The 25,042-nt window shown below is 37.5% G+C and overlaps 1 protein-coding gene across 2 annotated transcripts in view; it reads right to left on the bottom strand.

The window, feature by feature from the left end:
* galt (galactose-1-phosphate uridylyltransferase) overlaps positions 1-25,042 on the bottom strand; it is a 96,376-nt gene that overhangs the window by 30,382 nt on the left and 40,952 nt on the right. For both annotated transcript variants that reach the window (XM_056736250.1, XM_056736249.1), the window contains exons 8-9: positions 9,035-9,167; positions 6,018-6,101 (exon numbers count right to left, since the gene is read on the bottom strand). In XM_056736250.1, coding sequence (XP_056592228.1) covers positions 6,018-6,101; positions 9,035-9,167 — 217 coding nt within the window. The remainder of the gene's footprint in view (positions 1-6,017; positions 6,102-9,034; positions 9,168-25,042) is intronic.

The following is a 25,042-nucleotide window of genomic DNA, read 5'->3' as shown; positions in this document are numbered from 1 at the left end:
AATCAATGCGTTTCGTTCGGTGTACTGAAGTTCACTTGTGTTTGTTTGCTTACTGGTAAAGTGAGGAATGTTATATAAACGGTGGATATAACGCTAGATTTGGAGATAGTTTAAAAACTGATAGATGTTGCGGTCTCAGCACTAAAACCTGCGCGACATGAACTGCACGTGGTAAGTTAAACTGCGTCAAATGTCTGTTTTGTTGGCAATTGGTGCATATGTGCATTATGTTAACAACACAAGTGAATCAACAGGCAGGAATAATACGATGATGTATTGTCAGGGGCTAGCCATTATTTCGGAAATACGTACAGCTGTATCTGTCTTTTATCAATTTGATCAGACAAAATTCTCTTCGAAGATACGAAGCATGCAGTACTATTCTATAGGTACTTAAGATTAATATGAGATTGACATACGTCTGTTACCTCCTCTTTAATAATTCCTAAAATAATCACATGAAAGGTACTTCAACTCATCTTTCTTTATTTGGAACTTAATGAACGCAAACCAAAAGATGATCAATAAGTACAATTAACTAATCATTATACTACCATTATGATCATCAACACTCTTAGAAATGAGCAGTATATTAAACAACTGGGTAATGTTTAAAGTAATTGTGAAATAGCTGCCTGTTTGTTTTGCGTACAGAGTATACAATGTTAGAAGATCAATTCTGAAAAGCATTAAGGAACCATTTGCAAACATTAGGGCTCTATTCGTCACATTCAGGACCAGTTATTTACATGATAGATATTAAAAAATACGCGTTAATGTTCATAAATACTTGAACAAACAATATTCATTCACATTCAATGCCTGATTGGGGTTTATAAATCTCTCTTTAAGTTTCTCAAATGATTGTAAAGCGTTGCACAAAGTGCCATTATGAGACATATTTGAAATACGGACCATCACACAAAAGTGCAACCTAAAAAGATTGAAATATTCTTGGGCATTGTAAACAAAAACAACAAGTATGGCACAAACGACCCAATCACCAAGAAATTGATCATCTTCTCTGTGTACCCATAATTCAGCACACATAAATAATAAGCTAAGGCGAGTACTGTGTGATACATGACTGAATAATTTAAAACTGGGAAGGGTTTATTCATTCAGTTATAAATCTAATTTTATAATGCTCTCTGGGCCATGGGCTGTGCTGACTAAGGTTTCTGCAGCGGGACTCATTGGCTGTGAGAGCGGGCAGTTTTCAGGTGTTGATATTGGACATGACAGCCATACGGAGGTCTGTCCCCACTGCTGCATAATTCTGGCAAAGAATGGCGGACCGAAAGCTCAAGTCCAGCGTCAAGCGACCTTTTTCCACTCATAAATCCACTGACAACACTGTCAAAGGGTCTTAATGATCCCTCACTTGCCATTTTATAAAATAAAAAAGAGCTGACAGTGGTAAAATCAAAAGTATTAAATAAAACTGGGGCGTATTTTAAGGAAATATGAATGTTTGCCCACAGTCGCTGCCATGGTGCCAAGTTTTCTGGAACTGAGCCAGGGAATTATTATGTGGTTAAGGTTTTCAGACTGGCTGTTGATGCTATGCAAGCACAAGGGTATGCTTGCCGGTCGCCGGGGTGTGTCTAAATGGTGTTAGGGTGTTTGGGTGGTTGCCAGGTCATTGCTGTGCAATAGCAAAGGAGTTCTGAGTGGTTGCTAGAGTGTTTCATTATCAACCATGCAAAAATCCTACGTCCGGTCATTCAGAAAAGTAATAACAGAAACATCACATTTTGAGGAGAAATCCCAAGTTTAAAACTTTGTTTGCTCCAATAGCTAACCCAACACTGAGTAATACTGTTTTGGTGCATTTTACAATACACGCATTATCTTTTCAAGGTGAGACACATTTAGACATTACATTTTTTCTGTTTGATCGCTTTAATTAAAAAAGTATGGGACATACCACAGCATGAAGAACAGCATGACTAGAAATATCTATTTTTTAGTGATGTAACACCTACATTTTGAAACGTCTGGTTGAATTTTGTCTAAACCATCTGGACATGGTTTATCCTTTCAGATAAATGATATCCAGATGCTTTTCAATAAGTTCACAGAGACACTCTACAATGGCCTGAATGAATGAAAACCTGCACAGACATAAAGTACAATAAAAGAGAAAAGAGCTGCTTTTTACTGCTCTTCGCTATAGATAAGGGTAAGAGTCAAGCCTAGTCAACTCAAAACAAATTGGCCCAATACTGAAACCATGCATGATACTCGCATTTACCGTCAATCTCTGACTGCTTTTTGCATTTTGTATAAAAAAGTTATACAAAAGAAGACCACAATCTGAATGTGTAGTATTATGTTGCTGCATTGTATACTATAAAGCTCAGGATGAATTTTCTTTTTAAAATGGCTCTTTGTTGAGCTGGGTTTGTTCATTAATTAGACAGAATTAAAAAGTTTACCTCAAATAAGGAGACATCGAAAATGGAAAACAATGTTAAATACAAAATAAAATAAAATGAAACCAAATATAAAATATTAATAACCTACATAAAAATGGAATCTGCAGAATATAAAAGGATTTTTGTGTTTGAACATTTATCCCTTGTTCTAAAGGAATTCTCTGTTCCACCACGCATCATTGATAAAATGTAAAATTTGAATGGGTTCTAATGCGTTTTAGTGTCTTTTGTCAGGACGCATCGCGCTGTTTCCGGTGTAGAAACGACATGAATGTACATTTACACAACAAAAATGTACGATAAACAGCAAAATTAAGACTTTTTGCATACAGACGACATACAGACGTTTGCATACAGACGTTTTGCTGACATTTGTATTTTATTGTATATTAATTGTATTTAATTAAATCAAAACTACTCAGCAGTTATTAATTCTTTGCGGAGGTTACCGAAAGTTACGTTTTCGGCCACATAAGGTTTATTTGGTTGCTGCTGAAACCGTTAAAGTTTTCAAGAACTTGCACTTTGAATCCTATCTTTTAAAGGTTTGAGTGTTAAGTTTTGTGCACCGTTAGAGCAAAAACGCTGCAAGGATAACTAAAAAAATAAGTATGTTTGCCTTCACACCAAATAATCGGTAACATAATGGTTGTCTTAAGATTCCAGCTGTGCAGAGGTTCTTTAAATATGAACAGATTTTCGATAAACAAACTCATGTCATTTTAAAGTAATCAAGTTCATTTTTTCCTACCCAGTAAAACATTATCGATCAGCACCTTTATAAACACGCTTCTAATATTCTCTTTTGCATGAGCTCTCTTTACAAAACTGTTTACAAACACTGATGGTAGCAGAACCTCTTTATGTCTTCCGTCCCCTTTCATTCGCACATCGCTAATTGTAGTGGGGACGTTTTTAGCGCGTGAGCGCTTAACTGCCTGGCAAATGGAAGACAAATGAAGTGAATGAATCATTTACATGATGGATGGTTTCAATGCTGATGCACAAACAGCAGCCGGGGACATTGGTGATGTAATCAATTCAGCAGGGCTTCGAGTCATTATATCATCAAGAAATAATGAACATTGTGAGCATTAAGTACGCTTAAAAAAACACGCACATGAGCAAAAGAAAAAAAGGAAAATATGCCTTATTAAGCTACCCCATTGGTGTTTGATAAAGACAGATACTGACTGAGGCTGCTTCCAAATATCTACGACCAAAGTATGCACTGCAGTATGAACAACTCAAGTGCATATGAAGAAACAACTTTTATGATTCTGTACAGTATTTACACTTAAAAATCATCCACGGTTCACCGCCCTTTACAGCTTTTCTAATGCATGCATCTGATGGATTTATGGGGTAGATCATCTAGATATTGCCTGATATTTCCTGAATATTTATCATTGGACCATCCTTGTCATTTGACCCACTGTGTTTGCATATAGTGTAGATCGGCAGTACGCATATTTAGATACGCAGGGAGTGCTCATATCTGGAACATGCATTCCAATGGATCAGAAATTGCGGGTTTACAGGAGACAGTTGTCAGATTTTCGGCCTGACACTAGAGCTGCTATTCGTGGACTATGAGAATCATCTGGGTGTGCAGCGGCTGGCAGGAGCCATAACAAGATTTGAGATTAAATCCGTCTCTGTGCGGTGTCCTCCCTCGGCTGAAGCACTAAAGAGGGCACCCGGGGGCTTTGGCACAGAATAAAGTGTCAATCATTTCGTCTGGAGGTATGAATTGATTCTTTACCACTAACCCCTGCTGCAGAGTGAGGGTTTGAGGCATGATGGATCCTGCATTATAGTCACGCATATTGAATATGTTGTTTTATATAATATTAAGATATTTTATTGTATTCATAAATTCTATTCAGATTTATTACGGTATATAGGTAATTGACAAAAAAATCTGGTTTGCAGTGTGACTATATATGCTGTTCCATGTATACAATATTACGCATGCTGTTTCTTTGGCCTTTTACATGTTTTTGACACCTACCATGGCAATGGCATAGTTATTTTGGACATGACCAAGTTGCTGTGAAATGATATGTTTTGAAGAATCTTGGGGAATATGGTGATAAGTCAGTGTCCTGGTCTGTATGTATATACAGTATATATATATATATTAGTGGTGGGCATAGATTAATTTTTTTAATCTAGATTAATCTAGATTAATTCCAAAATTAATCTAGATTAATCTAGATTAAAATGGCTCATTTGAATTCTGCCGAAGGCATTCAGAATATGTGTGCTACCCAAATAATGACTAAAAGCAAGTCTTTGAGAACGGGTTTCTTAAGCCAGGTGGCGCATTAGACCAGGGGCTCATCTCCTGTTTCCAAAATGCATCACAAACTGCTTGAGAAAGCTGTTCTACTATGATAATTGGTGATGAAAATTAAATTATGTTCAATAAGATGAACTTGTGTTTACTTCCGCAATACATTTACATTTAGTCATTTAGCAGACGCATTTATCCAAAGCGACTTACAAAGAGTGAGGGAGCAACAAGCGATATGTCATACAGGAGCCATAATACATTAGATCTCAATACAAAGTTACTGGTTTCAACTAAAGCTAGACCACTACCTGTTGAGAGAAAGTGTTTTTTTTAAACCAATTCCGCATTGCACAAGGTGCAAACAACCTTAGTCTTGTCGATGTTTCCATTGGGAAGCTTCTTAAAAATTAATATTCCCTGAAGCAAACCCGGAGGCTTCATAGCTGCATCCATGTTAGCACGTCACGTTTGATGCGGTAATTTCACAGTAACGTTATGTTGTGTTAAGAGCAAACGCGAATGTCGCGTCAAGCGCGAGTGATTTATATGTTAATGCAAATAGCCAATAGACCTACTTGCGGCGCAAATCGCGCGAATGAAGCCCTGGTTATGAGATGATGAGGCGGCTTCTGCTTCCGCGAATGATGCGAATCACGCGAGTTGAAAAATCTTGTTCTCGCCCCGTACAGTGCAGTTAAGCTGGTATACATCCGCGCTAAAATATCAAGGAGAAAGTCATCATAGCTTGCGTAGTATAGACCCAGCTCCCAACTCAACTTTGAGAATAGATTAACGGCGACATTTTTTTTATCGCGCGATAAGCCCACCACTAATATATATATATATACTGTAACAAAGCTTAATGCTTTGACATCTTTTCGAGTCATATAAAAGAAATACACCCAAACAAAGCTACTTATTATGAATTACTTGTTTACAGAAACAAAATACAGACACATATAAACACATTGCTTAGTTACAGATCAATGCAGGTCAACCACTCATCTTTAAGAATGATGGTCCAGTTAAATTTTGCCCATAAATAATTTAACAGCATTTCCCATTCATAGCAAACATAATTAAAGCATTTTAGTCATCACAGAGCTTAATACATCTACAGCGTTTGCTCACGTCCAATTTTTGATATCCCTTCTTGAACCACATGGCCCCGATGACATATGCAACACTGAACTGAGCGGAGTCGATTTTTTATTGTTCTCCATGGAAAGAAGACAAATGACAACACCTCCCCCCGCGATCTAAATGCGTTCTCTTACCATGCCATCCCATTGAATAGGGGAAAGAGACCTCGAAGAGGTTGTCATATTTCGTCAGGAGCCTTTTCATTATGGACGCCAGACCTGTGGGGAGAGAAAAAAGTACAAATAAAAAAACTAGGAACTGGGCAGAATTGACTTCAATTTTCCTCCAATATTGCTTGGGTTTTAGCCAGCCTGGTTTCATTACATGAACCACACACTTCAGCCGTGGAGTTTCATGGCCAGAAGGTGCATTCATTTTGTTTTGCTGCCATACAAAACAAGAATCACACACAGACCTACCGAAGCGAAGATGAATGGTTTGCGTCCCCCTCGCTAAATAAAATGACAAAATGTATCGTTTCAGAAAGAAGCTAACATTTGACCCCGTCACTCAGTAAATCACATTTGTCCCCCAGAAGTGATTCATGACTTCAAGACATGCTGGTGAATAAAAGCTGTTTTTTCCTAGCAAAACAACAGCTGCCTTGGTAATTTAGAAGCAATGACAGTGAAAATAAGCACTTGGATTAAACAAACTTTGATAGAGAAACACCTGAGCCAAAGACACACAGTTCTTGCAGCAAAATTTAAAGAGTCTTTCAAACCTAGACAACGTTTCTAAGATGTTGCTTTTGGGTATGTACATTTTTATGGACTCTAAGTTCAAACCTGTTAAAAAGGCTCTAGAATCTTAACGAATGAGTTATACACATTTGAAGTAGTCATAACGTAGGCGAAACAGCGGCACCACAATATTTGGACAATTTAGTTACATAAAAAATGTCATTATGTTTGATATTTTGTCAGTTAGTTCCAGTCCTCGAATCGCATTGGATGAGAGACGATCCATAGATGTTGACATATGACTTCAAAACTAACTTCATTTTTGTGACCAAAGTGAATAGATCTACATAAATTAATTCATTTTTCTCTCACAGGTTCACACAGGTGTCCAGGCACAGTAACCACAGTGCATGTTTCACAAATGTTTGACCACCAGAGCGTATCCTAATATTTTAAGTCTTCATGTATAAGATACACATCTACAGTACCCATTTAATATTATAAACCTGCTGTATTTTTATAAACTATTGAGCTTTTATTATCTTTAAAAGAAAGAACATTATTAGATCTGGACGAATGATATAGGTGACCAAATACATTTTGAGGCCACTGTATACATGCAAAACTGTAATATCAGTATCCATTCAGTATACTGTGCAGGCAAATTAAGTCTTTTTGGTCGAAGACTCCGGCACTTAATCGGGGGAAATGTTTGGTTTGTCAGCCGAAAAAATAGATTACATGCTAGGCTGAAAGTCTCTGATCCTTAGGCAATCCCTTCGACAGGAACATTGAAAGAGCGTCACAGTTTAGAGAGAACTTGAAACAATTTCTCAATTACCATGTTAAACAAAAGCTGATGAGACGTGCTTTTGTGTATAATGCATGCTCTTCATCTGCATGGTTTGAGTATTAGTTTGCACGTATATCATAAGCATAAAATGTTCTTGGTACAAATTATGAGAAGCATTAGAAGGTTGAATGTTTAACAGTGACTGACTGGTAACCGTGTAGATGTAAGCCTACTAAGTTTGAGCAACTCTATAGAACTAAAGACTAAAAAAGCGTTATGCTGTAATACATGCTGGGTGCCAACGTCTTACAAAATGACTTCCAGATTGCATTGTGACATGAAAAAAATTGTGCAGCAGAACTATCTTACTATTCTCTGCTTATATATTTTTTTTTTGCCTTTCTTTCTGTTGTGATTTTTAGCAACTTATTTCATGATAGTCAGCGTAAATCTGTTTTCTTTCTAAAAGGTGTTTTATGTCGTTTAGGATAATAATTAAAATTAAACATTATGTGGCAATTAACTTTTTGCGTATTGCTTTTTATTTCTTTATAGTTACAGGTATAAAAAGAAATAGATTTAAAAAGATGCCTCAAAACGCCGGCGATCATCTATTTGAACTGCAGTTCACAGCAGAACTTCATCATGGAAACAAAAACAACCCACGAAGATAAAAGCTGTCAACGTGTCGACTAGGTGATGGCCTTTATATTCTACATTCAGGGGATCTAGCGTGATTCTTCGCTGCTCTGTAAGACAACGGCTGACCTGCTGGATAATTTCAGTGACTTTTATTTACATAGTGGATTAAGACTGTCACAACCTAAGCCTACGAGAGTGAGTCGCATATCTGGAGGAATATTTATCTGTTGTCACAGCTCCTCTTTGCCAAAGCCTCTTCTTTACCTTGTGTGGGAATGACATGGAAACTTTAATAACAAGTGACGAGTGTGTAGTTGTGTTGTGTTGTGTAAATCCAGAGCAGGAAAGGGTGATGTGATGAGATGTGGGGCTTTGAGAAGACAGTTCGCTAGCGCAGACTTGTGGGATAGATAACTGCAGTTCTTTTGATGGTTTAGACAGAAATGTTAGACACAGGCAACAAACCAAATGTAAGTACTCCCTTTTGGCTCTTTTATCTTGACCGAAAAAGATTCTAACATAAAAAATACAGTTGGCTGTGAGGAAAACGTTTGTAAATTCAAAACTCAATTTAAGGGATTATTATTCATGGCTAGCTGTGCATTAAAGGGTTTTAATGCACAACATGGAAGCCAAAAACCACCTGTCGCGAAGTGGATTATTCCCCTTATACCAAGGTCATTTGCCCAGTTAAAGCTGTTATTGGTTGCAATTTTTAATCAGACAGTAAAAAATGACAGTAAAAAAGTTATTTTCATCAGTTAATTCAAATGTTGATCAAACCTACTGGAACTTCCTGTGCATTAAACGGTTTTAATGCACACCTTCCAGCCAATCAAATATTCAAACAGACCATGGTACCATTGTTAACTTAATGCAGGCTGTGCAGAATGCTTGGCTTATCGCATTAAATTACCGCGAGAGCTATTCAAATGCATACGGAGCAATCGGCAGTTGAAATACAAAACTTTCATATAACCTTTACCAGTTTTACAAACAAACAAATACTGTAAAAAACCAAACAGATTCTTACTCTCTCTCTCTTGACTGGTGAGGTCAGGGAGACGCAAAACATGTCGTCGTGGCAACAGCAGAGTCTGAAAGGGCCAAGTCGCCCAATAAGGCACCACCACCAGCCAATGCTCATTTTCCACTACAACACGCTCCTGTGAGGACAGAGAAACCAGCAATTCATTAGGCAGAAAACATGCATCATACTCTTAAATTTTAATCAAATTTCCAAAGTTTAACTGTTGCTATTTCAGAAATGCTTTTAAACAACACTTTGGCAGTGTGAAAAAATAGCCTTAAGGTCATCAATTATAAAATTACACAGAAGCACATGTATGGGGGACACATAACAGAAGTGTTCTTATCATGACGAAAATTTACTAATACTAATTTACTAGTTTTTCATCAAACTGTTCCTCAACCTTGATAGTACTTGACCTGAAAGAGAAAACAGACGCTAGTTTATAGTGGATAGGGTCGGAGGACCTTAATTCTCTGCCATTCCATAATACAAAGCGACTTTAGTTTAAGTAATTTCTAATTCATTTCAAGTTCTGTTATGTCATTTGGATCAATGTCTTGCTATACAATCAACCTAAACTCAGACATTGTGAAGATCGGACAGTTTTCTCTCAACCCACAATTCACATCATGGCAGCCAGCTAAAATGTAGTCCCAGGTCATGGTGCTGGCATCACTGTGCATGGGGGGCAGGCAATGATGGTGTATTACAGGTCAAAGAACTCAACTAATGTCTCATCAGACACTAAAATGTCCTTTCACAACTTTTCATATTGCATTAAGTGCCTTATAGCCTACTTCTGAAGTGACCTTATGTTGGCCTCATAAGTTGGTTTCTTTAAGACGCTCTCCAAAAGAGGCCAAAAGTCCTGCAGAATCTGTTGATGGTTGAAACAGTTTTATTTCAGCCAAAAACCCTGTCAGTGTTATTGGCTGTTTCTTTTACAATTGCTCTACTTGTCTGGTTGATCAATTTCAAAATGAAGGTCGGATCCTGAAAGTGTCTGGTTTGTGTCATTTGTTACAATAGATTTCAGTGTTCCTCAGACAAGGTTAAAGGCTTTGCCAAATAATTAACTTTTTCTATTTTTGTTACAAGCGTGAACTCCATGGTCTGTTCATTTTTGATAAAACCATCTAAGTAATTCATGATGACTTTAGAGGTTTATATCAAACAAATGATGTTTAATCAAAGTCTTATAACTTAATAATGACTGAAGTAAGCCAAATACCTGTCCTAGCATGATGATAATTCGGGTGACTGAAATAAATGAAATAGTGTAAAGTAAGACAAACAGAAGAGACAACTTTTTATTTGATTTGCCCTTGCTGGCTGCATGCGACAACATTCACACACACAGCAATAACCAATGATATATTTACAATTTACTTTGCAAATTAAATACCCCCACGATCCATAAAAACTGATACGTTGTGTCTTCTTGTATAACTTATATTGTCAGAATTACGATTTGATTGTTTGACAATGTTAAACAAACACTTTCACAATAAAGTTTTGTTGTCCTATTTTCATTCAAATCTGTGTCCGATATGGGCTACCCTGGTCAAAAGAACCACAGACGCTGCCTCCCTGAGTCCTCAACAGAACTTTTTCAAACTCAAGCCATAGAGAAAAGGGAACGTATTGAGGCAGGAATCCACATAAAGAATTGAATCCTCAAAAAATTTGACCGATGTATGATTAAAATGACCCAAGTAAATCCTAACTCGATGGCAAAGAACCCGTAGAATCCCAAGGACGCGACTGGGAAACCGATTTGAAACATGACATCTAGTGATGGATTACAAAACGGTTGAAGCTGACGTTTGGTAGCTACAGTACGGCGAGCCCTGATGAGGAGGTGCCGTTTGACAAAGCGCAGCTCTCTTTGGCAGTGAGTGATGGAGACTGATTAGAGTCTTCGTTTCACAATGATCTTCACACTCACTGACTGCGGGGGGAGAGGCAAAGAAAGCAGACCATAAGCGCCAACCTGAGATAGCGAGAAAGAGAGAGGGAGAGATATGGAGAGACAGGCAGCCCGAGCAGGCTGTCAGAAAATAAAACAAGAGACCTGAAATGTGACTTTCTGATGTTTTTGAATCTCCCTTATTATTTGTTTCAGGTGAAAATTTGTATTCTGTGAATAAAAGAAAGTTAAGGGAATAGTTAATTTAAATATACATACATATATATTGTATACACGCATACACAGAAACATGGTCGTTCCTGTAGCTCAGTTGGTAGATCATTGTGCTAGCAATGCAAAGATTATATTCCCAGGGAACACACATAATGTGTTCCCTGGTTGTTCTCTTTTATAGCATTTGCTAAATGCATAGATGTAATGTGAATGCAAATATACACTATATGACTTGTGGGGTACAACCCTGTTCTTCTAAGCCACATGACAGCATTGTAGAGGATGCAAGAAACCTATAAAGATTGTATCATATTCTTGGTGTACATTTTTTTTTGCAATTTTGTACATTGTAAATATATTCAACAAATTCCAATATTATTGCATTTGGCAGACGCTTTTATCCAAAACAACTTACAGTGGATTTAAGATATCACTTCTTTTAGCAGTGTGTTCCTTAGGAATTGAGCCTGTGACCTGTCCCAATTGAGCAGAAAAAACTGCTGGAGTATTGTTCTTGAACTGATATTTACACTTTAACTCCTTATAAAAATATTATGGTGCTAAGACATGATTTCTCTCAACTAAACAAATTAACCAAAAAGCAAATCAAAGTCTGCAAATAGACTAAGAAGCCGTCACAGGTTGAAGCGCATAGCTGTATAGGTAAAGATTTTATATCGTATTAGCGTTTCATCCAGATGGATCCTCTGATTAGAAGCATGAAATCTTTATTAAACCTGGTACCAGAGTGAATAAATCTGAAAACGCCACCCTTGCGTTTTCGTGTGTACAGCCGATCCTTATATTTTCTGAAACGATGATGTTATCACTCCACCATTCAAAGTTTTTGCGCATGCTCCAAATCTTCTTCTCCGTTATTAAAGAGTAATTAGCATTAGATCATGAAAATTAAATTTCATCCAGTGTGATATGTTGTCGTGTTTGAAAGTAAGCAGTCTGCCAAGTTGTAAGCCCGAATGTGAATAAATAACAAAGTTATTGGCTTGTAAAAAAGGGAGTCGACTCTGAATCACACAAACGATACATTAACTAGTACCGCCGCATATCAACGTCACAAGACATAGTCCCCGGCTATGTTTTACTAGGACTGCAGCGAAAACTTCACTCTCCTCCCCCAAAACACTGTCGCTTGTTCGTGATGCGTGTGCTGTCTAAAACCTGTGTTCTACGTTGTGAAACTAAGTGCGTCTTATTTAAACTACCAAAGGAAGAACTTCTGAGGAAACAATGGTTAGAATTAATTTTCAGATGACACGAAAGGAGTATAACCCCAGGGTTTTACTATGCGCGTGTCATTTCACCTAAGATTGCTTAAATAATCTTGGCACGTTCACTGCAGGATATGTTAAAGACTCTCCTTGAAAGGGGGAAATACCAACCTTATTTGGACCTGTTAGCTCGACCAAAGCACAATCTGTAAGTGTGAATATTTATTTTTATTTGAACTTCAAGAAATATTTGTGTACCTTATGTCTGTGTTTAGCTAATCCATATAACGCTAACGTTAACATGTACCATTATTTCTGGGGTATTACAGTTTGTTTATCCAGCTATGAACTCTGCTAATTTAAGTGTTCAATCTATTATCGTCTATCTATTATCTTCTATCGTCTTTGGATGTTTCTTCGTCAAACTAGGGCTCAAACTGGTAAGGTAAAATCCCCACCTGCTCTATCTATACACTGTATATAATATATAACCTGTAAATCGTAATCCAGTAATGATGGTAGGCGTTCTATTTGCGACACAAGATGAACGCTATAACAAGTTCAAGGAATGGGAAGAAGGAGGCAGGAACTGGCGAACGTTCAACAACTTTTAATTAACCACAAAACGAAAGTAAAATGCCGCCAGCTCCCGCTCGGTCGACTGCCGCCACACAAACATAACATAAAATCTAGGCCTGGTCCTCTCTTGTCGTACACTCCAGTCGCTTGTCCTTTAATGCTTCCGATCTCCTCCAAAGAGATTCGATACCCGTGCAAAACAGCTGACACTCATTATCATCACTCGGGTCATTCCCTCAGGGCTCTCCTCCCGCATTGCTCGTTACAAACGCGTTTGACCAATAACAGCAGACTACACCATCTGACCAATCACATGACACCAGGCTAGGGGATTTGAGGGGATTAGATGGATGAATCGCGGAACGAATCATTTGATAGTCAGTCAAGAAGAAAGGTTAGAATAATTACCTATCATTATTGTAGTGGACTAGGCAGGGCGAGACCGTGATTCGATGCGCGCACCGGTCTCGTATCATGTAGGAGATCGGAAGCATTTAAGAGAACGAGCGACCGGACCGTCGATGAGAGAGGACCGGGCCGGAACATGTTTTATGGTTGTATGTATGTTTTACTTGGCATGTTCGCTGGCAGTCGTCCGTGAGGGGCTGCCGGCTGTCTTTTTACTTTTGTTATAATTTTGATTAAATGTTTAAATGTCTTCTGGTTCCTGTCTCCTTCCTTCCTTCCTTGCCTTTAGCAGTATTACAATTATGACATAATTGTGTTTTTACACCTTTTATGTACATAAACTTGTTGTTGGACACTCCATAAACCAAAGTAGGACCTTAAGATCATATGCTACTTACTCTTTAATGTATCTCTGTGACAGAACTACAGGGCACATAGTGATCTGGCATGTATACTACATCCTTTTGAGTTGGTTACGGCGGTTTTGTGTGTGCACGCAAATATTTCTTATTTTCTCCGAAAAGGAAAAATAAAGATTGGATAGGGAGAGCTCTGGCTTTCTGTGTATGTGCCATACATTTTAATACAAGGATTTCCAGATGCACCATGGCAACAATCTGGGAGCTATCACCTCACACAGGCTCATTGTTTACAGAAATGCTGACAAAAACATCACATATGCATTTTGTACATGCATAGTAATCCAGATATGTCTGTGATTCTCCCAAAATTGATATGTCAACTATGAAAGAGAACATCACGTTTTTCAAATAACCAACACAAATTTAAGTGACGAGAAAGCTTGCTTGTGAAAACTACCTTCCTGCTCCTATTACACATCAAGCAAATACAGACCAATTCATCATCGCTTGTTCTAAAACAATGATCTAGAAATAGTAACAGAGACTTGGATGTGTCTTGAAGCAATGACATTTCCCGAAAGGGGCGTTAGAGATTGGTTCCAAACACAAGAAGGATATTTTTTATTCTTTTTCTACTTTCCATTGTTCATTGAACATAAACACAAGCGTGTGTGTGTGGTATGGTCACATTTGAGCACCTTGTGCTATCTCCAGGCTGAATCACAGCTGTGCTGATATACAGCCAAAGTGGCCTTTTACTAATGTTATATTGCTTTGGTTTGATTTTCTTGAGTCTACCGATGAGAACGTGTTCACACTGAGCCTGTAAGTGCATACAGATCAGAGCAGGTCGCATGAGAGAGATCATTAAACATTTAAAATGAGCAACTACGTTGCATGATTCAACTACACAGCCGTGGGTTATTAAATCGGCAATTAGACCCCATTCACAAGTACATTATTTAACAATTTTCAGAATGGGAACAAGAGCAGTTTCCACGGAGACGGCACCTTCGAGGGGGTTTGTGGCTACATTTGAGAAGAGAACTTGGTTTCTCTCGCTTAATGTTCCAAATAACCTTTCGCAGCGTTTTTTAAGAGCCGTTAGGAGGGTCATTATGCTTTCTACAAACACACTGCCATCATCATGACTTTTATTCATATTTTGAATACAAGAGGTATGTAGATCAGTTTAAGCATTATTAAGATTAGATCTTCTAGTGCATGTAATCCTGTGTTATGTGCAAGCGGGGTGAATGGAATTATCATGGAAATACATAGACACTGTTATGCCGTTGAATTGGACCTAATAAGAAAAGTAGGCGATCAGAATATATGTGAACTCCTTCAATGCTGTAAAAAAAAGCATATCATGGTGAGATCTTATGATTCTGGCCAATAAAACACATTACATTACATTGAAAATGTTCAATAATAACATATTTTTGAAAGTTTTTGGCCATTCATTTCCATAATTACTATTCTCATTCCATAATCTTCATAATTGTTCAATAATGCCAACATTATTAGTCCTAGTATTACAAGAAACTATATTTCTTACAGCTCAAGCAGGTTATTGCATTCTTTTGACCATCTCCAGCTGCCAAAGCCTTGCAACATAATCTCATATCCAACTGTAAAATACGTCATCGAAAGAGACCAGTGTGAGAAATGAGCGTGTGCTTTTATCAAGAGATTAGATGGTACATGTTTTCATAAATTTGTCTGAAAAACAGAGACACCTTTTTCTCCTTTTTTTCGAGACCGGGACAAAGGAGGTGTTTACAAGACATGCCAATGAGGGCTAAGATAAGGAGAATTCCACTACATATGAGACATGACTGTATAAACACACACAATCCTTGACGTATGGGTTCCAGTCTGTGTCTGTGTGTACACTGTTTATTGCTATGGTTATTATACATAAGTAAATATACCAAATTCTAAACTTTATCCACACTATGTGTACTATATAAGTGAAAAATAACTCAAACTCTACTTTGGGGAGATGTCTAAAAGAAGTACCTGAGCAATAAATAGGGACATAAAAATGAATTATGACTAAAAACAATCCAGAATACATAGCAACATCCTTCAACAGAATCATGGCAGGGCATTTTGAGTCACTTCAGCTGTATATGTGATATAAAATACAGCTTTACAATGTACACATACAATAAATACAATTTGTAATCCAAAGGGTACTCGTGAATATACAGGCCACTGTTATACTGACAGTGAATTCTTTCAAGTGCAGTTAAATATAACAAAAATTTTGTACGTCTTATCACTCTGTGTAAGAATTTCACACCATTCCTCCAAGGAGTCCGTGTACCTGTTACGAAGATTATAAAACATATCAGTAATTCTTCTGGATTCCTGCTATGATCTTTTAATCTCTTTCATAATGTGCCAAGCCGCATATGATTCTAGTGAGGAACTTTACTGGACGTGAGGCCGATACTTCTGCAGTCACAAAGCTTTTCTACAGAGAACAAAGCACCTTTATATGGAGAAGGGCACTTGAAGTGAAGCTCACGTGATGTACAGACGGATTAACTTTTAGTTTTATTTTCATAATGTCAACTGTTTTACAACAAAATTTTGTTTTTGAATTCTGGAATCAGAATGAATGGATGTGTAGGAAATCATTCCCTGGCATAATTCAATATTTAAGGGAACATTTGTTGTGTTAAAGAGAGCAATTGCGATATGCTCACACATTTCATTTAGCCTACTCTTTTAGGATGATATTGGTTTTAGCAATGTATAGAATTATAAATTAGAGTATAGGGGGCGATTTCAAACATACTAATTCTTATGTTTAGGCATACTCAAAAATATTTTTTGTGGCTTAAATAACTTTATTCCGTTAAGATGCTTAAAGGAATACCTTAAAGGTACAGTTTGTAGAAATCGCAGCTAAAGGGCGCATGATCAAAACAACAACAATCGCGTAGCTTGAAGATGCTATGAAGAAGCGTGGAATGATGGGATATGTTGTGTTCAACTCCACCGCTGATGGTACCACTGATACATCAATTAGAAGGGTATGAGAAATCATGTTAGTGGAAGAGGTAAAGTAATAAAGTTTTATAAATGTTGTGTTTGATGAAATCATTTTATTTCATTATAATGAATTAGACCCGAGTAATGTAAGGTTTAAAATAAATTGTTAGTCCTAGATGTTACAGTAATTGTACAATTCGGTGGTGTGATAACTGTCATGAATCTTCTTGGAGGACATGGCAGGAGAACCCAAGTGCAGGCAGGCTCAGACGTAGGGGTAAGGGTAACAAAGGTATTTATTAAATATATAACAAGACAGAAAGGCAAAACAAAAACCCACAAGGGGGAAAACAAAACAGGATAAATAATAATATTAACAAGGACAAGAACACTGACTAACTAGACTATAAAACAAACACTGGAAACAAACACTAAACTAACACTTACTAATACAGGGAACAGGAACAAGGCAAGACGAGACTAGAGGACGAATATTCTCCAACACAACGAGGTACAGCTTACAATGAACGTGCACAGGACAACGAAACATGAGGACTCTTTATAGGCAAACAAACACAGGATAATAACAAGAAACAGGTGCTGGGGATTAAGCGTCAGGGAAAGCTGACGAGGAGTGAGAGGGGCGGGGCCAAAGACGAGACACGAGGAAGAACTATGTCTTTCCCACATAAAACCATCAGGCAATGCCATGGCTCCACTCGAGACAGGAATAAAACATGACATGATAGTGGAACCATGACAGATAACACTGCGCAGTTTTAAGTGTTCAAATCAATCATAGTAAAAGTTAATTTGAACGTACCCACATAATTTGCAATAATGCTAGACAAACCGACGGCACAAACTACTTCCGCATCTGTCTACGACAGTGTCACGCGGTTGCTACGTCAGTAAAGGCGGTAACAAAGGGTAACGTGGACTAGTCGCCATTGACAGGTGACTAGATGGCCCCGCTCCACTGTTTAGAATGGCGATTTTCTCAGGATTTAAATCCAGTTGGAAACATTTGAGATATTGTAAGTACTCATCTGAAATAAATATATAACATTGGCCTAGTGGTTTTTGGATATTTTAATACAAAGCTTACAAACTGTACCTTTAAGCATTTTTACATAACAAATTATCACTACTTTATTTACATCAAAAGGTCCCAAACTGTTCGAAAAAAGCAAGCGTCACCACAATAACGTATAATCTCACAGGTTCTCATATGTTCTAGCTAGTTGAAAAGTAAACCAAATAAACATGTATTTGTATAGCAGTTTTCATAAAATTGTAATTTTGGAATGCAGCTTTACAGTACATACATGAGATTTAAATTTATCAAGAATTCACCATAATTATTATTATAGTTTTATTATAGGTTTGTATAACCACTAGTTAGATTTTTGATAAATAAGCCCAGAAATTTCTTAACCCCATGGAGTCATTCGGATAAGTTTTATGTACTTTTTATGCATGTAAGTAACAATATTTTTAGGAAATAAATATTTCGACAAAGAAAGGTCATATGCACATGGGATAGCAAGAGAGTGAATGAATAATGAGAGAATGTTTTTTTTCACCAGACTTACACACCATTCAACAGTCAAACCCAAGCGACATGAGACTATGCTGAGTGGGACTGTCGGCAAGAGAAACAGAATCCAATCAGAAACCAATCAGGTGCAATCAAAGAACAGTAAGAAAAGTATATCAGTAAAAAGGACTGAATAGTCTTCATATACACCAGATGTCATGCTGTTTCCCCGTCACCGGTAAATGCCGGACAAACTATGCTAGAGGCATACGGTGATGCACGGAGACAGCCCACAGTTCTCAACAAACAAGGCAGAACTGATTCGAGGCTGTGTGCTGAGCTACAGATCTGATCCCACAATCCCTCTGCCATTTGGCTGCAATTGCTTCTTTCCGGGCTGTCTTAGGGTGTACTCTCACTAGGCAATCTGAACTGCGCCTGAGCATGTTTGACCCCCAAAGCCTGGTTCATTTGACTAGGGTGATTGTTCAGTATCGCGCCCGGGCCTGGTTCATTTAGCGGTACCTTTACTTTCGTATCGCTCTCATATGACAATGACATTCAGCGGGGAAAATAAGTATGTGACCCATCAGCATTTTTATCAGTAAGGGGATTTCTAAGTGGGCTATTGACACAACATTTAAGTATACAAGTTCAGTCATAATAAATATCGTGAAATGACACAGGGAATAAGTATTGAACACATGAAGGTAACAAGGTGAAAATGGCATGGAAAGCCAGGAGATCACCTGAAATCTGTCAGTATTAAGAGAGAAACCCTGCCCCCTATCAGTACTAATTGATATCAGCTGCTTTAGTCCTAATTGATGGTCTATAAAGGCTTCTCATTACCTAGGAGGCACACAGGAAAGACTTCATGATGGGTAAAAGCAAAGAACGCCCTGTAGATCTTCATAATCTTATCGTTGAAAAGCATTTTGATGGGAATGGTTATAGCGCATTTCCAGAATGCTGAATGTTCCTGTGAGCACTGTGGGGGCCATTATCCGTAAAAGGAAAGAGCATCAGTTCACCATAAACCGGCCACGATCAGGTGCTCCACATAAGATCTCTGTCCGAGGAGTCCAAAGAATGATAAGTAGAGTTCTCCAAGAGCCAAGAACCACTCTGGCAGAACTTCAGGAAGACCTTGCATCAGCAGGTACTGTTGTTTCAAAGAAAACTATAAGCAATGCACTGAACCGCCATGGCATCCATGCACGCTCACCACGCAAGACTCCATTGCTGAACAAAAAGAATGTTGAGGCGAAAGAGCATTTGGAGAAGCCTGTGGATTATTGGGAGACTATAGTATGGTCAGATGAAAGCAAAATTGAACTTTTTGGCAATCATTCTACACACCATGTTTGGAGAAGAAATGGCACTGCCCACCACCCCAAGAACACCATACCAACAGTTAAGTTTGGGGGTGGAAGCATCATGGTTTGGGGTTGCTTTTCAGCAAGGGGTACTGGCAGACTTCATTTTATTGAAGGCAGGATGAATGGAGAAATGTACCAGGACATTCTGGATAAAAATCTGCTGCCATCTACCAGAAAGCTGAAAATGAAAAGAGGGTGGACATTTCAGCAAGACAATGATCCCAAACACAAGGTCAAGGACGCAATGAAGTGGTTTCAAAGAAAGCAAATCAAGCTGCTTGAATGGCCCAGTCAATCACCTGACCTAAATCCCATAGAAAATCTATGGAGAGAACTGAAGATCAAAGTTCATAAAAGAGGTCCAAGGAACCTTCAAGATTTAAAAACCATTTGTGTGGAAGAATGGGCCAGAATCACTCCTGAGCAATGCAGACGACTAGTCTCTCCATACAAGAGGCGTCTAGAAGCTGTAATCACCAACAAAGGCTTTTCTACAAAGTATTAAATAAAGTGTGTTCAATACTTATTCCCTGTGTCATTTCACTTTATTTATTATGACTGAACTTGTATACTTAAATGTTCTGATTTCATTGTATGAATTCAATATTTGGCTTGATGGCTACATCTGGTGGAAATGTTGTGTCAATAGCCCACTTAGAAATCCCCTTACTGATAAAAATGCTGATGTGTCAAATACTTATTTTCCCCGCTGTAATTTAAGCATAATTTAAGCATCGGTCTGTGCAGCGCACTAATGAAGTAAAACACCCCTTATAAGCCCCAAACTGAAACTTGCGATGGATTCTGTTGTGCTAAGAGGGATCGCTTTGTTTACGTTTGCTTCGAAGCAGTCTCATCGTAATGATGAAATCGTGCCCGGGTGTGGATGGTAAAGAGCAATGTGAGCGCAGGCCAGTGGGGGAGTGGGGATAATCGCACTAAAAAAAACGGGATAAGTGAGAGTACACCCTTATGAAAGAACATCTAGCTTTGCTAGGAGACCCTGCGTCTTCTTTATAAGCATCCTTCCCTAAATAGTGAAACAATCCTCAGGACACAAATGTTGGTTTGGATTGTTGCTATACAAAAAACCAATAAACTGCTATAAAGAAAGCACAAGCTGCTTTGGTCAGTGCATCCCTATGCTTCGGTATCTTGGTGAAGTTGGCATCTGGGCTCATAATGATACTAAACGAAGTTGCTTGTCCAGCACCTTCTGGAAGACAACATCACAATTTCCCCACTCGGCATGATAAACGTGTGCACTGTGGCACTGAAAGTAACTCCAATGAAGTCCGTTGGGAAAATTTAGAATTAGATGCAATAATCAGTCTGTACAAAACAATGAGATCTATGCAGAGACAAAACTGATTATTATTGATTGGATGTTAACACGACAATCAGCATTTCCTGCCATATCCAGCCTGTTAAATTTGATGTCTTTTGAACAAAGGGACATTATTATTTGAATTAATAGCAAACAACACTGTAGATAGGAAGGCGAGGAACTAACCAGAGAGATGGGCCCAAAAATCAAATCAACAGGAAGATCCTTTAGCAAGTACAAAGCGTAAATAAACACATCATCTCTGTTTAATACATAAAAACAAAGCACAGCTGCATGGCCACTGAAATTTCACAAAACGTTCAATGTGTTTGCAAAAAGCATTTCCTAAAAGAATTAGTATTGGGGAGCAATAATTCTGCACAAATAGTCAGAGCATAATCATGTACAAATTTCTTAAAGAAATAGCTTGGACTTGAAAATTCTTTCATCATTCTAGACCAGCATGTCTTATTTAGTGCAGAACACAAAAGAAGAAATTTGTAAAACAACGGTAAACACTGGCCTCCAATAACATTCTTCAGAATACAGGTTTTTGGGTGAAATATCCCTTTAAGTCATTGCTCTTAAAGTCACAATGAAATCAAATCAAACTGTGAAATCAAATCAAACTGTGTTTTACACAGTGTTACAATTAAAATGATAAAAGATATATCTGTGTACACTATTATTATAGTTTTTATTAATTTGCACTTGTAATCTTTAAACCAAAACATTAAGCTCCTCTCCCCCTCTCAACAACATCTCTTCACCACATGACATAAGCAACTAAAAAAAAGGTAGGACTGTACTGACTATCCAATGGCCATGCATTTTTAGCCTTCCCCTCCAGGCCCAATTTACAACTAACCAATCAAAAGGGAAGGTAAACAAAAGCACCGCCCTACATTTTTTCTAATTTCAGAAGCCGTTTCACTTGGATATACGTCATGATATGGAAAAGAAGTCAATCGCAACTTCCCTTTCATGGTGATTTTAAGTTACCAATGCCTTCAGATGACAAACTGGAATATCTTAATTTCGCATTACACTCATGGACACCTCAGATTTGAATTTGTATGGTTAAATAAGAATGACATCTGAGAACACAAAGTTTAAAACTAGAGATGGACCAATATGTAAATTATGGTTGATATCGATAACCAATATATTGGCCGATATACAGTATCTAAATATTAATATAAATTTTCTGAGACTCCATGGACAACTGCTTTTATTCCTATAGGTTAGTTTACAAATTCATAAATACCTATACACTGTACCTGCATCAACAAGTTTTCTAAATAGCAGTAAGTGAATGATCACTACAGAAAGACAGAACTGTCCTCTATTTTGACTGTGTGCAGCGTGCAGCTGAAGTGGTTTAAACCAGTTTTAATTATTTATAATTTATCGGCTATAATATATTGGCCTGATTTTATTATCAGGCTGATACGGATAGCATTAAAAAATAAAATGAAAAATTTTGGAAAATGACAATCTCTAATCCACTAAAAAAGATGTCAACATTCTAGTGTCTTTTTCTTTTTTTGTTTTGCTTAAAGACAGAGTAGTTTATAGAGGACCAAAATAGAGGAGGGTAAAAATTGACAGAGCTATACAAACACAAGAGAAGAGGTACGGTATGTTTGAGTGGAAAAGACAAAACTTTAGAGTTCTCAATTGAACCTTTTCTCTATTTTACTTTTATGTCCCCATTGTCAGTTAAACATGCAGATGATCAACTATTTGATGAATAAGAAATTAAAATCACATCTCTTAAGTATCTCAACAATTTCTTCTCCACATCAGTGAGATAAAAGCGATAGCAAACTCAAACGTTTGCTGAAGTCTCCTGTCTTTCTTATATTTATCTTTAAAAAAGAGTTTCAGAAGAAATCTCAATAATGTCATAAAGTGACCTCAGATTCGCCAAGTCTGCAATCAAAAGGCACTATTATTAAGGAAATTAATAAACAATTAAACATTTCCCATCAATTGTCCCCAAATCAACCAACATTCATTTTACACATAGGGTCTGCTTTCCTTAGAGAGATTAAACCAGTATTAGGCCCTATTTAAATTAGAATATTTAAGTAGTTTTTACAAACATACCTTAAAAAGAAAACATTACAAGTGCCTCTCATTGTTTTAATTTTCAATGAATTTCTCTCAGAATGTAGAAGATATATCTCAACTCTGAGATATCTGATACTAAGTTAATACTAAATAAAACAAAAACCGAGAACTCAACAAATCTGCTGTGCTATTACTCTGACCAAGCATAAACATTTTCATCTGGGAGATCCGTTTGACTTTAGGAACTATTACAGTAGCTGTTCTTTCAGCTTACATGAGGTCAGTTCAAATGTTGATCTTCAAATTGTGAAGCTGCTTTCTCAGAGTAACAATTTTTACCATACATTTAAACAAATCATCTATTCCATTGGCATAACGAGGGATATATGCGCCACATTTCAGCTTCTTTTCAAGGTTTGTGTTTAAGGATTTTGTAAAGATATTCAAAACAAGGTCAGGCCAAAATTACACAAAACAAACAATTTGCAGTTTCGGATGCATGGATAGACATTAAAAGAGGATCCCAAGTCTTATCTGGGGCCAGGATATCAGAGAGTGTTGGCGGTTGGCGCTACCTTTAATACGATTAACTGCTCATATCTCAAGATTTCGAATAAATTAACAGTACCTTGTGAGATTTAAGCAAAATGATCTTGTATTTTCTCTGCTAGCATTGAGGTGATATAATTGTGATAATGCTGAGGCGCGGTCACAGAATCCCAAGGTAATCTAAAATCACTCTGCATAACCATAATAATGCATCTGCATGTAAAAGGACCAAACACCTGGTGAATATAAATGGAGTATTTTCCAAAAGTTGGCAAATCGTCCAGGTAATTGCAAGCTTGCCTCTATTCTTAGAGTTAAAGTTTGGGTTCATCCCAAAACCAGTATCCACATTTCAAAACATACACACACACAGATATCCAACAAATGGACACACGGGATTCACTGATCAAATCCATCACAAAAAAACAAGTACAACAGAAATGGGCAAAAATGTGCTCCAGTTTGGAACCAGTTGCTCTGACTTTCGAGTGGCAGATGTCTGTGGAGTAATTCTGGTGGGCCTGTACTTCAGGATTCGTAAACAAGTAATCTGAATGTACAATAATTCTGTTATATTACACCATTTTGCTCGGACAGAAACATGAGATCACGTGATCCTGATGGCGACAGCTACATTTATTTAAACCCCACATTGCCAAGATATAAAATCCAGCTGTTAATGTTCAATTGATTCTTTAAATAGTCACTGATTGACGTCAATGGCAAAAATGACACTTTTTGTTACGTTTTCTAAACAACCTGACAGGTAGCTTGTTGTTTTGAGATAAACAGATGGTTGCATGCCGTCTGGAAAATTACATAATTCTATATGAAATTGAATATCAATTTTAAAAAGTCCCACTTAATATGACCATTTGAAGTGCCACTGAATATAAAGATTCTGAAATGACATGCGGGAGCATTAAAGATATAAAACAACACAGGATAATGACCCTGTCTAAAAACCTAGAAAGCTACTTATTTAGGTGACATATTATGTCACAACATAGGCAGCTACATAAAAGTTTAGCTACCAACATACTTAATACATTATAACCAACATGTTCAACACAATTGGATCAACTAAACATGACCACATTGGGCATTTACAGTGTTTTGATCTTAATGGGAACAATATTTCGGTTCCTGATGCCAATGGTGCCAGGTTAAAAAAAAAGTCACAGCTAACTCTCAAGCATCCAGCTGGCAACTGGGCTGTTTTCTTCTTCCAATCAAAGTAAAAAAAAAGAAAGTCCTGAAACTGTAACCCAAGCAGCGAGGATGCAAATGGCTCATAATTTTTTCCCTTTTTTTGGAGTCTCGATAAATTGGCATGAGCGTAAGAAAAAAAGAAGTAGGGCCTGTTGCTGTCATTATCATCAAAGAAGGTTCCCAGGTGCCCTT

This window comes from Triplophysa dalaica, chromosome 22 (assembly GCF_015846415.1).
Source record: "Triplophysa dalaica isolate WHDGS20190420 chromosome 22, ASM1584641v1, whole genome shotgun sequence".
Classification (NCBI taxonomy): domain Eukaryota; kingdom Metazoa; phylum Chordata; class Actinopteri; order Cypriniformes; family Nemacheilidae; genus Triplophysa; species Triplophysa dalaica.
The sequence above is the reverse complement of the archived record's forward strand: the minus strand, read 5'-3'. Positions and strand labels throughout refer to the sequence as shown.